General features: G+C 33.1%; 1 protein-coding gene across 1 annotated transcript in view; it reads left to right on the forward strand.

The window, feature by feature from the left end:
• Positions 1–443: 443 nt before the first annotated feature.
• COL3A1 (collagen type III alpha 1 chain) overlaps positions 444–15,318 on the forward strand; it is a 41,161-nt gene continuing 26,286 nt past the window's right edge. The window contains exons 1-6 of the mRNA XM_019626122.1: positions 444–661; positions 10,725–10,927; positions 11,190–11,240; positions 11,719–11,832; positions 13,162–13,242; positions 15,019–15,072. Coding sequence (XP_019481667.1) covers positions 577–661; positions 10,725–10,927; positions 11,190–11,240; positions 11,719–11,832; positions 13,162–13,242; positions 15,019–15,072 — 588 coding nt within the window. The 5' untranslated portion in view covers positions 444–576. The remainder of the gene's footprint in view (positions 662–10,724; positions 10,928–11,189; positions 11,241–11,718; positions 11,833–13,161; positions 13,243–15,018; positions 15,073–15,318) is intronic.

The following is a 15,318-nucleotide window of genomic DNA, read 5'->3' on the forward strand; positions in this document are numbered from 1 at the left end:
TCTTTAAATTGAGTTAGAGAAGAATCTGGCAAAATCCCAATATCAAACACTTCTAGGAAGATAAGGTCTGCAAATTAGCCATGCCCAAGCAGAAGACATCAAGCACTTTCCCAAAATTATGCAGCTGTTAATGTTATCAGGAGAAATAATAAAAAAAACCATACATTTAATCCTTTTATTAAAACACAAAGCAAAGCTTTTTGATACATATTCTTAAGTTATACAAACATATATGTGACCAAATATGCAACAAAGTGATACATAAACAGATGCACACAAGCTCCAGATGTGCTCTTTTTCTTACTTTGTGGGTTGTGTCTTCTATAAGGGAAAAAGACATATTAATCATTTCTTTTACTGCTAAGGGGATGGGTGCTGCTCTCATATTTCAGAAAGGGGCTGGAAAGCGAGGGAAGCCAAACTTTTTCCTATTTAAGGCCAAAGCAAAAGAATCTCAGTGGCTGAGTTTTATGACGGGCCCGGTGCTGAAGGGCAGGGAACAACTGATGGTGCTACTTTGAATTGCTTTTCTTTTCTCCTTTTTTGCACAAAGAGTCTCATGTCTGATATTTAGACATGATGAGCTTTGTGCAAAAGGGGACCTGGTTACTTCTTGCTCTGCTTCATCCCACTGTTATTTTGGCACAACAGCTCCCAGAAGGTGAGTAGGCACTGATTTCAAGAAACTTTATGGGGCTTTTGTCTTTACTTCTTGCAAATAGGTATAAAGGGGAAATCAGTCTCCTAAAAGATAATCTCCTGTGAAAACTCCCAATTGTGAAGCTAGAACTAACTGACCATGATGGTGCTTTTTCGCTTTTGCTTAGAAAGAATATTGTCATTTTTGTGTTTAAAAGTTCTCTGGTTGTTTAAGAGAAAGATGTTCTTGTATTAACTTGTTTTCATGTTAACGGCACTGGAAACCTTTAAAATGGCTTTAAAAAGTTCCCCTCCTGGATTGTTAACATCTTGGAATGCTTCCCTAGGCAATCTGGAAGTTATTGGTCTCTTGTAATACCTTTATTCTTTCCTCTGTATGCTGAATTCTTTGTAAGAATAGAATATCGCACATTGTTTTCCCAACAAGATAATGCATTTTTAAAATAGCATGCATTATGAACATGCTAAAGGAAAATACTACACATTATTAGAATTACTGAATAGATTTCTATAAAATGGCAACAAAATAGTATCTGCAACCCTTTAAATGGATTCAAACTGTTCAAAATGTTTCATGGATCCTGTCTTTATTCTGTTTCAAGCACTTACATGGTTGACTAATACATATTTTCTAATAGTTTGTTTTTAAGGGTCTAGTGTTTTACATATGTTCTATAAATAAAGAGAATAGTTTAAAAAAATCTTCAACAGGAATGTTTCTGCAAACAAGGTAAAGATAATAGTACTATTTGACTTCAAAAAACTTAATTTGTTAGATTTTTCTATTAAGTGCAAACAATGGGTTTTATGTTCTTATTCCCCCAAAATGATAATTACCTTATTATTTGATTATGTAAAATTATTTCTTTTAATTCAGACGTTTCTCTTAGTCATGAAAATACTGGACAAATTGGAAAACAAACTTTCATAAAATAAGTATTTAAATGTTAAATTTGAAGGTGCTAGTAGAAATCAATACAATCAGTTTCTATTTGCACATAATCAAAAATGTCTACATTTAAACCAGTAGTTTTTGGAAACATGATGTCTGAAATGGTTTTCTTTGTTCTTTTGGAAAAAAATATCTTTGATGTCCTCACAGGTCACATATGTAAGTAGGGAGGAAACACCCAATGACATTTTTTCAGTTATATAGTGGCCACAAAAGAAAAGAAACACCCATATTCCTTGTTTCCTTCATTTCCTCTCCCCCTTATTCCTCTCCTCCTTTCCCCTCCTGATCTCTCCACCCCTTTTGGCTCTTTTTCATCTCCTCCCCCTTTTCAGTCTTTCACTCATCACCCTACCCCCTTCCTAAGCAAGCCCATCTCTCCTCATCTCTCCTCCCCCCTCTTCCCTTCCTCTATCCCCGCCCCCCATCATTATTTGTCCTCCCTGAGCCTCCATCTCTTCTCTCCTCTCTCCTTTTGCTTCCTCCCCCTTTTTGTCCTAAGAATCTTCAGTCCTCCATTTCAGTCTCTCATTTCTCTCCATATTGCCTCCCCATTCTGTCCCTCCCAAGAAGATGCTACAACCCCCAATCCTTGGCCAGAATACCAAATCACTATAACCCTACCCCCACCTCTTAAATTCTGCTGATTTCTGAAAAAAAAATCACAGTCCCCATTTATTGAAATCACTACAAACCTTTGGTATTTAGTTCAAAGATTGACAAAATATTTGTAATTGCCTGGTGGTTACAATCTTTTAGAAGCATTGTGACTATTTTTCTTCTAACTTGAGAAAAACAAAAATGTTTGATGCCTACATTATCTTTATATCACATGAATTCTTTTTATTTTCCCTTTTCTCTTTAGCTATAGAAAATAATAAATAGCTGTGGAAATAATAAAGAGCTATGATATATTGTGTGCTTTTAAGTTCAAAAGAAGTTGAAAGGAATTTTGTTCAGCTTACTGTTTTTGTTTGTCATGAAAAACAAAGCTTAGGTATTTTACAATAGGACATCTTATGTTCCCTGTAGGATTTACAAAAAAAATTCTGCTGGTGGAGTAGCTTAGGGGAGGTTACAGGAGGTGGCTAAATATACAGCATGTTGAGAACAATCTTATGTAGTTCTGGGGTGGGGATTTCTTATACATGCCCTGAGAACCCCAGAGAAAAACAGCACAGCTCTTCTGAACACCAACTTTGAGTATACTCACATGAATTTTCTGGAACATGAAACATATCCTCACAAAGAATTTTGATCTTTTTACAAATCTGTGAAAGTTCTATTTAATTCATGTATTTTATTCCACCAATGGAGAAATGTGGTCTGTTTTATATTTCCTGTAGTTTATAAACATGCCAGATTTTAAGCACAAAGACTCACCGCCTAGTGGCTGACAGGCAGAGTTACATAACTAATGCCAACATAAATGTGACACAGCTGGATTCCGCATTTTTAATGAGATTGAAAAGTATTCATGTATGAATTTTAAATATTAAACAATACTTCCCAAGGAAATAAGTATATTACTGATAAAATATTGCCAAATACACATACTCACACACAATGGTAACAATATTTAAAGACTATATGGCAATCAGCTTGATATTATGGCTATTTTCAAAATTCCACATGTAACTATGTAACGACTTTTTTGAATATTTTTCAAGTTTCTGATGTAGTTCTTATTTGACATAAGTATTTTTAGTATCACTTACGAGATAGATAAACGACAGATATTACTAAATAATATTGCTTCATTAGGGCAGGGAGATAAATTTTACTTAAATTAAAAGTATCTCAATATTTAAGCTTATACTTTGCTATTTTGATAATTCCACTGTGACAATGAACTGTGGGCCTTTAATTATTTTAAAATTACAAAACTGTAAGTGGACTCAGAGAATCAGTTCCTTATTACAGGTTATGAGAGTCTATTTTCCTTTATGCTTAAAAAGAGAATTTGTAACAGATTAAGTAGCATTCAAATTTTCTGGTTTGTATTGCCCCTAAAACTAAACATATCTAATTAATTGAAAAAAATAGCATAAAATCAGTAGAAATAATTGCATTTTTAAGATGAGAGACTGCATAATTGCCCACATATTTCAGTCTGACATCTAACATGGATTCACTGCTTTAGTTGAGATTACACAAGTAGGAAATGGCAGAGTTAAGATGAGAACCAAAATTTAGGTAAGCAGAGGAAATAAAATATACATTAAATTATGAGTATATGTATTTTCTTATTTTTGTAACAGTTTGTCATTGAAAGGACATACTAAAAACTTATATATTTTCCTAGGAAATATATGAGCTAATGCATTTGTAAAGGTGAAAAATAAGGTAGCATTTCTTTTTTCTGTTAAGCACTCAACTTTGAATTTGTAAATCTATTTTTAAATAAAAGGCTCACTTATGATTTAGCCAGAAATTATCTTCAGTTTTGTAGTAATATTAATTCTCAGTAAGTAAAATATTAATACAAAAATTTATGCTTTTCATTTATGATACCTTGCATTTCCTTAACACCTCCAGAGTATTCAACATCAGGGGAGCTAAAAGCCTATAGGTAAACAGATGCTGTGATTAAATTCTGGAATTAAACATCTCAGTATTGTAAGAGCCAGCAAAATCATTGGAACAATTCTGGGAAAGAAGGAAAGAGCACAATTATGTGCCTTTTCACTAGTTAAGATTCCTGGATTGATGTCTTATCTATAGGCTTATTTTTTAAAATCGAGAGCCATTGGCTGTACCTTTTCTAAAAGTAGAAGTGAGATTAAAAGATAGCTCCTCAGAAAAGGCTCAGTTCCACACCCAGAGTCCCATGCCAGACCCTGAGTTGTCATTCACAGAGAAGAGTGCCATCTACCGAAACCGCATGGTTTTCATTGTGGATGACTTTTCTGTGGTGCAGAGTTCCAAAGATTTTGTAGCCCAGTTCTTTTATTTTGTAACATCAAATGATATCACCATCTTGAAGTGATTAAAGTGGATTCCTTGAGTTAAAGTTTTAAACATGCCTTTGCTGGACATGAAAAACTTTTGTAAAGTTTCCAGGTCCACAATCACTTTCTGGAAACGTCTCAGTGGACTGTTTCTTTTAAAACAGCTGTCTCTGGAAAAAAAAGCTCAGTCCCATTGTTTTCCATACTCAAAAAGAAAGCTGTGCAGGAGAAGGGAGGGTCATATGGTATAAAAAAAAAAAAAATCCAGAGTTTTCAAAGGGGAAACTTTGCCTGTTTCATGTCAAGATGACAACGGAAAAAATGAGATAGATACTCGTACACAAATCATTTGTTAACTGCAGTTTGGGGAGCTACATTAACCACTAGAACTTCTGTCTGTGCCTAATGAAAACACAGCAGAAAGTGGATTCCTTTGAGATTAACTAACAGATCCCTTGTATTTTCCAGAGCTGAGGTCAAGAACTGCCATTTAAAATATAAGCTTAATGAACAAAATGAAAAGTTCAAAGAAGAGGGCAAAATTTAAAACGCTCCAAAGATAAAGAATTCAGAAACTATTAAAAATTAAATTTGCTTTGAAAATTCGCAGTGAGAAATTAGTTTTTCAGCAAAGTAGCATTTATTTTTCTGTAACTTTTTTTCTATAGTATGTGGCATGGAGAAGGGCAAACAGGAAGTTTTTTCTGGTTAATTAAAATCAGAGAAATATTCTTTGGAGCTGCTTAGTATGTTCATAATGTCCAAACTAATGAAGTTAGAAGTCCCTTAATATGAATTATGTAGTAACTATATTATCTGAAAATCAGTGTCTTAATGAGACATCCTAATAACACTTTTTTGGTCTGGGTACAGAAGTCTCTTATCTGTTTGTTGCTGGTGCTGTTGGAATCCTGCTTCTCTGTACATAGTAAAGGTATGCTAGGTTTTCCAGTCACGTGTTAATCCTGTTGGTAATCCTGATGTCATTAGGGTGGCCTTGGAGATGTATCTCTTTTTCATAAGGTCAGGAGAAAATAACAGAATTCAACTCCAGATGTTAACTTCTTGGTTGGGGACCAGATAGAAAAGATATTCTGTAGGCAAGTGGTATCCCTTTACAAAATCTACCTTTTTAGAGTCTGATGGTAAGTGTGCAGGGTTGAGAAACCACAATAGAACTGAGCATTTTCGTCCCACACTGCCCTTGAAACTGCAGAAAGGGAATAGAATGCTGTAGTTGAGAGTATCAAATTTAGAGACAACTTTCCTAGGTTCAAATCTTAGCTTGACCCCCTTATCTTGTAACCTTGGGAAAATTACTTATTGTCTCTGTGTCTCAGATTCCTCATCTGTAAAATGAGGATTATGATAACACTAAGATATAACACTTATATCTTAGGGCCTTTGGGCGGATTAAGTAAAATAGATACGCAGAGCACTCAGAACAGTGCATACAACATAAGAGGTGCTGTGCCAGCTCTGCCTAATATTAGTTTTACTAATACTGGAAAATAAAATTATTACAAGAAAGAATTTAAAATACTTAGTGATTTAGTAATAAGGAAGGTAAGATGTAAAATTTTGGTTATCAGATGTAAAATTTAAAGATGTGTGCCAACTAGAATAAAATAAGCAGAACATATTTTCTTGACTATTCTTATAATTTGTTACTAATAAGATTATATTATAATGTAATTGTTCAATATATGATACTTTTAATTCTGATTCTCTAATTATTTTATTTTTTCAGGACAAAATATTAATCACCTAAAGAAAATTTTTAATTGGAAACATAAAAATCATAAATCTATAAAGAATAAAATAAGAAAACATCTAGAAACAATGATTCATGGGTTTTTTTTTTAATGAGGACAAGAATAAGCAGAATCTACCGTGTCCATGCAAAACAGCATTTTAAAATTGAAATTATCCGTCTATAGAGGTCTACAAATATTTCCTTCAAAGTCCTTTTTAACTAACATATTTTAATATATTCTTATAAATATATAAGCAACAGAAACATACTTAATAAAAATGCATGTTCTCCAAACATTAGCATCACTTAAAAACCAAACATATTTCAGTTGGAAACTATATGAACTCCATATATACACTTATAAAATATTCAACTTTCTAAAGTAAAACAGGAAAATAATGTTATGATAACTTACATATCATATCTATCAGTGAGAAGAGAAGAGAAAAATATTAAACTTGTCATTCAAGCTAAATTAACACTTTGGATGTTTTAGGGCATATTATTTTTACCCCCCAAATGGAATTAAGACACACAACTTGCATTAATTTTTTAGTCACAATAAAATCAGCATAAATTAACACTTGAAGAGTGAAAACAAAAGGGAAAGTTTTAAGCACATCTAAAAATATTAGATTATGTTACTTGGTTTTATTTTTCTCCAAAGTTCCAAAACAAAGAGCAAGAAATAAAAGAAGCTAAGAGTGGTTTATGTCATATACTAGCTTCATTTTATTTTATAATTTAGATACCAGTAAAGACATGATTTAGCCTAATGCATTGCTTGTGTGACCACAAATAAATTTATTTCAGGACTGTACTTTATAAGAGTCGAAGTTTAAAGTTAATTACAAATTGGAACAGGGAGACTCAGTTTAAGCAATAACAATAAAGAAATTGTAAAATCTATTACTTATCCAGTAGTAAGAATGAGATCATTTGCTCTTTATTTAACATTTTTGCAAAAGTATTTAACTTATTTCTTTTTTATCAAAGTAGCTCTGAATTTAGATGTCTAAGAAAAGAAGGGAATAATATGAGAAGACTATTATTTATGAACCCCATTATTTATTCTGTTTCTAAAGGCTGCAAGTGGCTAACTGGAGCATTTTTTTCCTCTTGAAACAAAACATTTGTTTCCCTTGACTCCGCCATGCTTTTCCCATGTGTAACTAGTCTATAGGGCTAAAACTGAGGGCCAGGAAACACCTGTGTACATTTTAGCTTCCAGGAGAACATATTGCTAACCATATTTTGTCATGCTTAGGACAAGAAATTAGGGGGAACTATATAAAACTCCCCATTCTTTCAACAAAGCAATAGAGGAAAGCCTGACTTTCAGCCATAGGTTTCTAGAGGAACTGACTTCTCAGGAGAGCCAAATTTCTTTCAAATGAATGTGAAATAAATTATGGCAATACACAAAACTGCATTAATTCTTATTTTTCAAGCATTCCAACTTGTTTTGTTTTTTACTTAGATCAAGATCACTTTTTAAAAAAGCAGAAGTACTCTAAAATGACTCAACCTTTATATTGGGGCCTTAAAAAGCATACTGTACATGGTGTCTAATAAAATTTGGAAACAGAAGGCTAAATAACAATTTTTGCTTACATAACATTGGGTTTAACCCAATTCTAACAAATTTGTTTACAAGTTTGATAAGTAAATAATTGTGTTCATCTATTTAATAGATTGCAGAGCAAATGGAAAATACTTATTTCCACTGATGCGATGAAACCTTCAATGGGACATAAGGAGGATGAATACACAAGGGAGAATTTTTGTTAATTTTAAGGCACATTTAAAACATAGGGAGGCAAGTTATTTAAATTATGAGCTGCTTGACCTTAACTTTAACTGTTATCCTCATTTGTCTGTAATGTGCCATTACTATTCAATAGTTATTTTTTTAATAACACAGGTCCTGTGTTAAATGTACATTCCTGATCCAGGGACAGAGCTAAAAGAATAATTAGTATAAACTAGTAGTATTTTCCCTCAGCTTTATTAAAATAGCATTGGCAAATAAAATTGCATATAAAGTGTACAATGTGATGATTTGGTATGCATATACATTGTAAAATGATTACCACAATCAAGTTAATACATCCATCACCCCATAGTTATCTTGTGTGTGTGTGTGTGTGTGTGTGTGTTGAAAACACTTAAGACTTAGTTTCAGCAATTTTCAAGCATACAATACAGTATTATTACCTACAATCAATATTCTGTACACTAGTGGCATTTTCAAGGGGGCTGGGAAGCCTAAAATCCACATTGTTAATGGAGAAATATTGAGCTAGAAGTAATCTGTTGGGACATTTCATATAAAGTTAATCAAGAGAAAGTGTTAAAATGATTCCTTTTAAGAAAAGGAAACCAAAGCAAAGATCGAAAAAATATTTCATACAATTTTATTAAACTGTCTTCTATCTCATTAAAACGTTCAGACCTTTTGTGAAAAACAATGAACTTGGTTCTTAAATTAAGATATCAGTTATGTTTACAGAACAATGATTTTTATGCCTAGACCCTCTTAGATTATTACTGTTCATAATAATATGAAAAAGATTGTGCCTCTCTTAAGCATACCTTTCATACCGCTTAAATAGGCCTCGTTCATTTGTATTAGATAAGCATTTGACATTCAGCTTTTATACTCACTAAGTGTAAAGGAATGTTCCTTTAAAAGCTTAGACAGTATTTCTTCTCAATGTTCTCATATAACTCTTTCAAACATGGAGGAGGAACTAGAATAACTTTTTTAAATAAACAGATTCTTTCTTGCCTACTTAAAATTGCAGTAAAACAATCATGCTTTCTTTTATTAGCTGTAGACCACATTGGGTAATTGTAACACAAAGAATGGACTTTCAAATTTCTTGAATCGATCAGGGGTTTTGTACAAGATCATGAAAGTTGTCTCTGCACACATTACACATTAATGGAAACAAAGAATGGAGGCAATTTCAGTATGATGTGGAGTCTATAGGTTCTGAAATACTCCTTTTCTGTGAACTTTTACTAAACCAGTGGAACCTATTAGCCCAAAGTATTTAGCATGAACCTAAATCATTATTACTTGAGATATGGAGAGGATATAAGAAACAGGAACTTAAAAAGATGATCTTCATGGCTGTATTCAGTATCCAGATGTAAAAATCTCAGGACCCACACAAAGGCCACAAGGCGGCAAAAAAATGTCGTTGTTAACTATTCACCTCCTCCAAGCAGGCCTCTTTCAGCAGACATTATTTTAAAAAACCTGGGTTCTGAGAAAATAAAATTTCGCTTTTCAGAAAAATACAAATACTGAGCAGTACATCATTCGTTGTTTGCAAAAATTTTGCAGATGTTTAGAAACTTCTTATTTATTTACTCAATTGCTGGCAAGCTATCATAGTAATCCTCAAAAACTAAAGTTGTACTTAACCACAGCCCACAGCTAATGCTTTAAGAATTGAGACCAGGCTTTATTTTGGCAACCCCTAAGCTGATTCATTCATGCTGCTGAAATTTCAATACCTTATATATAATTAGGAAACAGTCTAAAATTTTGGTTGAAGCAAATTTTTGACCATTTCAAGCCACAAGTACACATGGTCATGATTCATATTTTTCCCTATTATTTTTACTGATTTCTTGCCAATATTTGTTTGAAAAAAAAAGTATTTATTTATTTATTTATTTTATTTATTTATTGTAATTTGGAAGCCTCTTTACATCCATATGGGCTATCCAATACATTATGTCTTACCATGTTGACCAACTAAAGCCAAACAGAGCTAACAATGATAGTCAATATATACAATAAGCTTTGTTAAAGTTTTCCCAGGAATCTGGAAGAGTGTTATGCTGCCTAGAGTAGCTGAGTTTTCCCATGAATTTCTCAACTGGGTTAATAAAATCCAGAAAGTCCTCAAAACTAATGACAAAATTATCTTTATAGTTCAATGCTCCCATCTACTCTTAAAGCAAAGAGTGACAATTGGGTAGAAAGGCTTGTTTTCAACTGCACGGTTAATAAATAAATATTTAAATGTTTGTGTGATTTCCGTAGGTGTTAAATTCTTACCCTAATGAAATAAAACACTCGCTGGCCTTAAGGAAAATTTACTATTGTGTGCCAATGTGATGTTAATAAACGGATTTGATATTTTAAACAATCTTTTACTGCTTAGCATATTATATAGGGAAAATATGACATTCTTGGTACTTCGTGGATTTTTTTTTGCATAAGTATGCTCATAAGAACATATTCACAAATTAGTTTAATTAAAGGATGAAATTATTTGTTTCAAACTATCTCCACTTTGCCTATTGGAAATAGTCACGACAGCATAACAAAAATCACATTTCAGCAAAACATAAGAAATATCACACCATCTTACTTATTTTGCAGTTATTGATGGAAGATGCTCCCATCTCGGTCAGTCCTATGCGGATAGAGATGTCTGGAAGCCCGAACCGTGCCAAATATGTGTCTGTGACTCAGGTTCTGTTCTCTGCGATGACATAATATGTGACGACCAAGAATTAGACTGTCCCAACCCAGAGATCCCGTTTGGAGAATGTTGCGCAGTTTGCCCACAGCCTCCAACAGCTGTGAGTTTAAAGGAAATCTGTGTATCTTCAAGATTTATATTTAGATTCATAAATAGTACCTATATCATATGAGCCTGAAAGGAAATGAAAGCAGTATCTGTCAAACAATCATGTTTGTATTACATGTAAAAAGTCAACGCTCCAGTTTAAAACCAGGGACTAGATGTGATTTAGGATAAGAAATAATTATGAAAATTGGGATGTGCTTTACGAGAAAGTTGTTCCTATGTCTTTTTTAATCTGTATCTTTTTCATTTATTAGCCTACACGCCCTCCTAATGGTCAGGGACCTCAAGGCCCCAAGGGAGATCCAGTAAGTAGACATTCTTCATGGAATAAAATTAGTTCATTGGATAGTTTTTGTTTATTTGTTTGTTTTCTAAGAGCCTATCCATATTCAAACTTTCATCATTCATACATTTCCTTTAGTAGCACATATTTGAATAATGATACAATGTAACTCAAACTGAGTATCCATAATTATACATGTAAAGATTTAAGTTTCCTAGACTTTATATGATGTCTTCATGCCCATTATTAGTTTGAAAATTAAAGTATAAGTCAAAATACAAAAGGACAAATGACACTAAAATTATTCACATGATTTGGTTAAAAGCATATATATTCCCAAGAAAATCTATTACTTATATTGATTCCTCACATCATAAAGCAGAGAAGATACAATTTGATAATGATTCTGAGTCACTAGGACTTTTCATTGTTTTATTAATTTTTTTCTATGATTTTATTATTTATTTATTTATTTGTTTGTTTATTTATTTATTTTTTAGGGCCCTCCTGGTATTCCTGGGAGAAATGGTGATCCTGGTATTCCAGGACAACCAGGTTCCCCTGGTTCTCCCGGCCTCCCTGGAATCTGTGAATCATGCCCGACTGGTAATCAGGTAATAAGTCCCAGGATAAACAGGTCTCCCCCCACTTTAAAACTATCTACTTCATTTCCTTTTCTTCTCACGTTTGTGGGTTTCTTATGTCTTTTCTCTGATTTTATATATTTTACAAATTCTTATTTAGTGCTTATAAGTGCTAGGCATTATTCTAAGTGCTTTATAAATATTTATTTTTCCTCATAATGCTAATGCTTTGCAACTATATTTTTGCAAAATTTCCCAAATTCGTAGCAGGCATGTTGATAAGTGAACCATCAATTCCCAAACAATTAACAGAGAACTTAAGAATTGCTGCAACTGTGCCTTGTTCTTCTTATAACCCCAATGGTGAAGCCTTTGAAAGTTTGAACAAAATGTAGTTGAAGAGCTGTGAACTGAATACTCCTTATAGACTTCAAGTCAACAGGATGGTTCAAGCCTCTGCTACTGCTCTTGCCAAGTCTTCAGAGCACAAGCCTTCAGAACCTGCTCCTCTTGAAAAGCATGGCAACCAACTAACTCTGCATGTAAAAAACAATAACCAAGCAAATAAACAAAACACAATTTGGAGTTAGGAGAAAACACACACACACATATACAAAGCACTATGAGTTTCAAACAATGATTTTCAAATGGCAAATCAACAGGAAGCAAAAGACATATCTAACTTATTCTTATCCTGGTGCCAAACAGAACCCATTGCTAGGCCTACAATTCAAAAACTATAATAATCTTCAAAGAAATCCAATAAACACGTGAACCTTTCTACTATTCTTGTTCTTAGTTTCTATGAGGATATTTATTTTTTGATGAATCTGTTTGGCATACTAATCAGAAGCCAGGAGATAATAAATTTTACTTGTATTATTAACTGTTGGGAAACTAATTTGACTTCTTCATCTTTGTTTGCCCAAAATGAGAATGTCAGATTATATGCTGTTAAGGCTCTTTCAGCCTCAAACAGTATATTTCTAGTGCTGTTAACATCGCTTAGAAATAATATTTTGGGTAAGAGCATATAGGAACAAATTGTTTGAGATTAACATTGCATACAGTTAGTTGAATGATTTGTGCATTGCATGAGCTAGTACTTCTGTATGAGGTTTAAATCTACAGAGAGACAAGATAAGCAAGATAATTAAATAATACATACTGCATTCTCTGGCATGCAGAAAGTTTCTGTCAGTAGATATTGTAGTAGATATAGTACAAATTGTAGATATTATTGTATCTACTATTGTAGATACAATAGTAGATATTGCATGCACTTCTTCTAAATGCTTTTGAAAAGAACTATGATCTATATATCAAAATGATCATATCTACCTGGTCTTTTTGCTGCAGAACTATTCTCCCCAGTTTGAGTCATACGATGTGAAGGCTGGAGGAGCAGGAGGAGGACTCCCAGGCTACCCCGGGCCACCTGTATGTACAAGTGTTTCTCGGCATTTTTTAACATTATTTAGCCTTCCAGTTTGTTAAATCTTGCGTGGGCATTATTATTATTGAATATTATTAAAGAATTGTCCAGAATAGCTTATTCTCAATTAAGGCTGGGAAAGAAAAAGGTAGGATTATCAAGGTCCTCCTATCCTAACTCATTTATCCCTCACTGCCTCTCATTTCACACGTGTTTTGCCACCCATTTCTATCTTTTACAGCCACCTATACCAGGAGCCCACCTGCCTTCATGCTTAGGTCTCACACTTATATATTCCCTAATTTTAACCAAATGTTATTTTTCACTTCCACTTTTTCTCTTTCTTACCTGTTGTTCATAATCTTCTTTTAATGTCTTTTCATTAATTAAATGCTACTTTCTAGATGACATTTTGAGTGATGAATGTCCAATATCACAATCTATCGCACCTCAAATTCTGGAATCAAATACAGTTATTTCCAGAATTCATCAAATCTACTGTAAATGATAGTTTTTCACATTGTACCCAAAGGGTTTCCTCTCAATGTAAATGACCTAGAGTTTTTATAGAAAAAAATAGCAAAGAACATTGAAACCTGGGCACAGCACATGCACATGCTACATGGTGTCCCATGTGAATGACCCTTGTAGACAGTCTCTCAGGAGGAGCAACACTAGGGAAGTTTATCATTTCACTGCCAGTAAAAGGTACGTAAATATAAATGAAACAATGCTGGATTCTCGGAGATTATGAAGGTTGCTGCCCAGATCACTGGACCCCATATTTGTGACTTCTAAAACTGAAAAGGACAAAATTTTAACTAATAGATCCAAATAAGGAGGTAAAGAAAGACCCTTAAAATTGGTATAAAGTAAATTGTAAAAGGAGAATTTTACATATCTCTAAAGTTTTAGAGGCTGTGATTTTTTGTATCTTTCAAAGCTAGAAGGAGAACTAAGTAAGTAAGCATCTGGCTTTACTTAGCTATATTCACATTATGATTCTATTTTTCAATCAGGTACACAGTTTTTACTACAAAAAAAGAAAAACAAAAACTAAACTAAAAAGTCACTACTGATTAACATTACAGGAAAGAAGTTACAAGAAAAAATTTAATTAAAACTGTAGCTTTATAAATTTATTAAGTCTTTAGAACTAGCAGATTACAAAACTGAAAGTTTTCTAGTTTAATCTATAGCTGAAAAATGATAAATCAGTTGGTTATAATTGTAATTTATCACTGCCTACCGTCCCATATATTGATGATTCTTGTATGCACATCTAAATCTTCATGTCAATATAACTCAGTGATGTAGTTAAGAACTTCTGGGCTGATTTGCACTGTTAATTTTAGAAACTGAAATGTATAGTAGTCAGATCAATATTTTTCTACAATGAATTGGGCTGCCAGGCAAAACTGCTTCATTATCAGTACCAGTATCCTAATATTGAAGGGATTCTCACATAGTATTTTGCATGAATCTTTCCAGATTTGAATTCCTTTTTGGGAGGGGGGTTCAGTCCAACATTTTATAATATTTACCAATAACTTTTATTGATTATGGGGGAATTTCATTTAGAATGACATTTTTGTAATATCGTCACTGTAGATCTAATAAAATTAATCATACTCATGAACAGTTATTACATAATGAGGTAGGTTGCTCACATTTTTAAAGATGTCAATATCAGTCCTAAACAGAGGCATCTCTTTGATGCCTGAATAAAGTGTATTTTGGATGCATTTATTTTGTATTTATCCTTTAAATTTACATTCCAGGGTCCCCCAGGCCCTCCCGGTCCCGCTGGTTCATCTGGTCATCCTGGCTCCCCTGTAAGTATGGCCATTAGTGGTGCTTCCTTCTTCATGCATATTATTTAAATCAAGTTAATGCAGATACTGCTGTAATTTAGCTATTCCAGGATGCATAATCCTAATTAAGTAGAGAAGTCACAACCAAGAAATTATTATTGCTTCAAAGATGTTGGAATTTCATATTTAAGTCCTCTGTACCAACAACTATTAGTAATTAAAACTTCAGTAAAATTAAACCACATGTTAAATTTGCATGTAATATTC

Source organism: Hipposideros armiger, unplaced genomic scaffold (genome assembly GCF_001890085.2).
Source record: "Hipposideros armiger isolate ML-2016 unplaced genomic scaffold, ASM189008v1 scaffold_658, whole genome shotgun sequence".
NCBI lineage: Eukaryota > Metazoa > Chordata > Mammalia > Chiroptera > Hipposideridae > Hipposideros > Hipposideros armiger.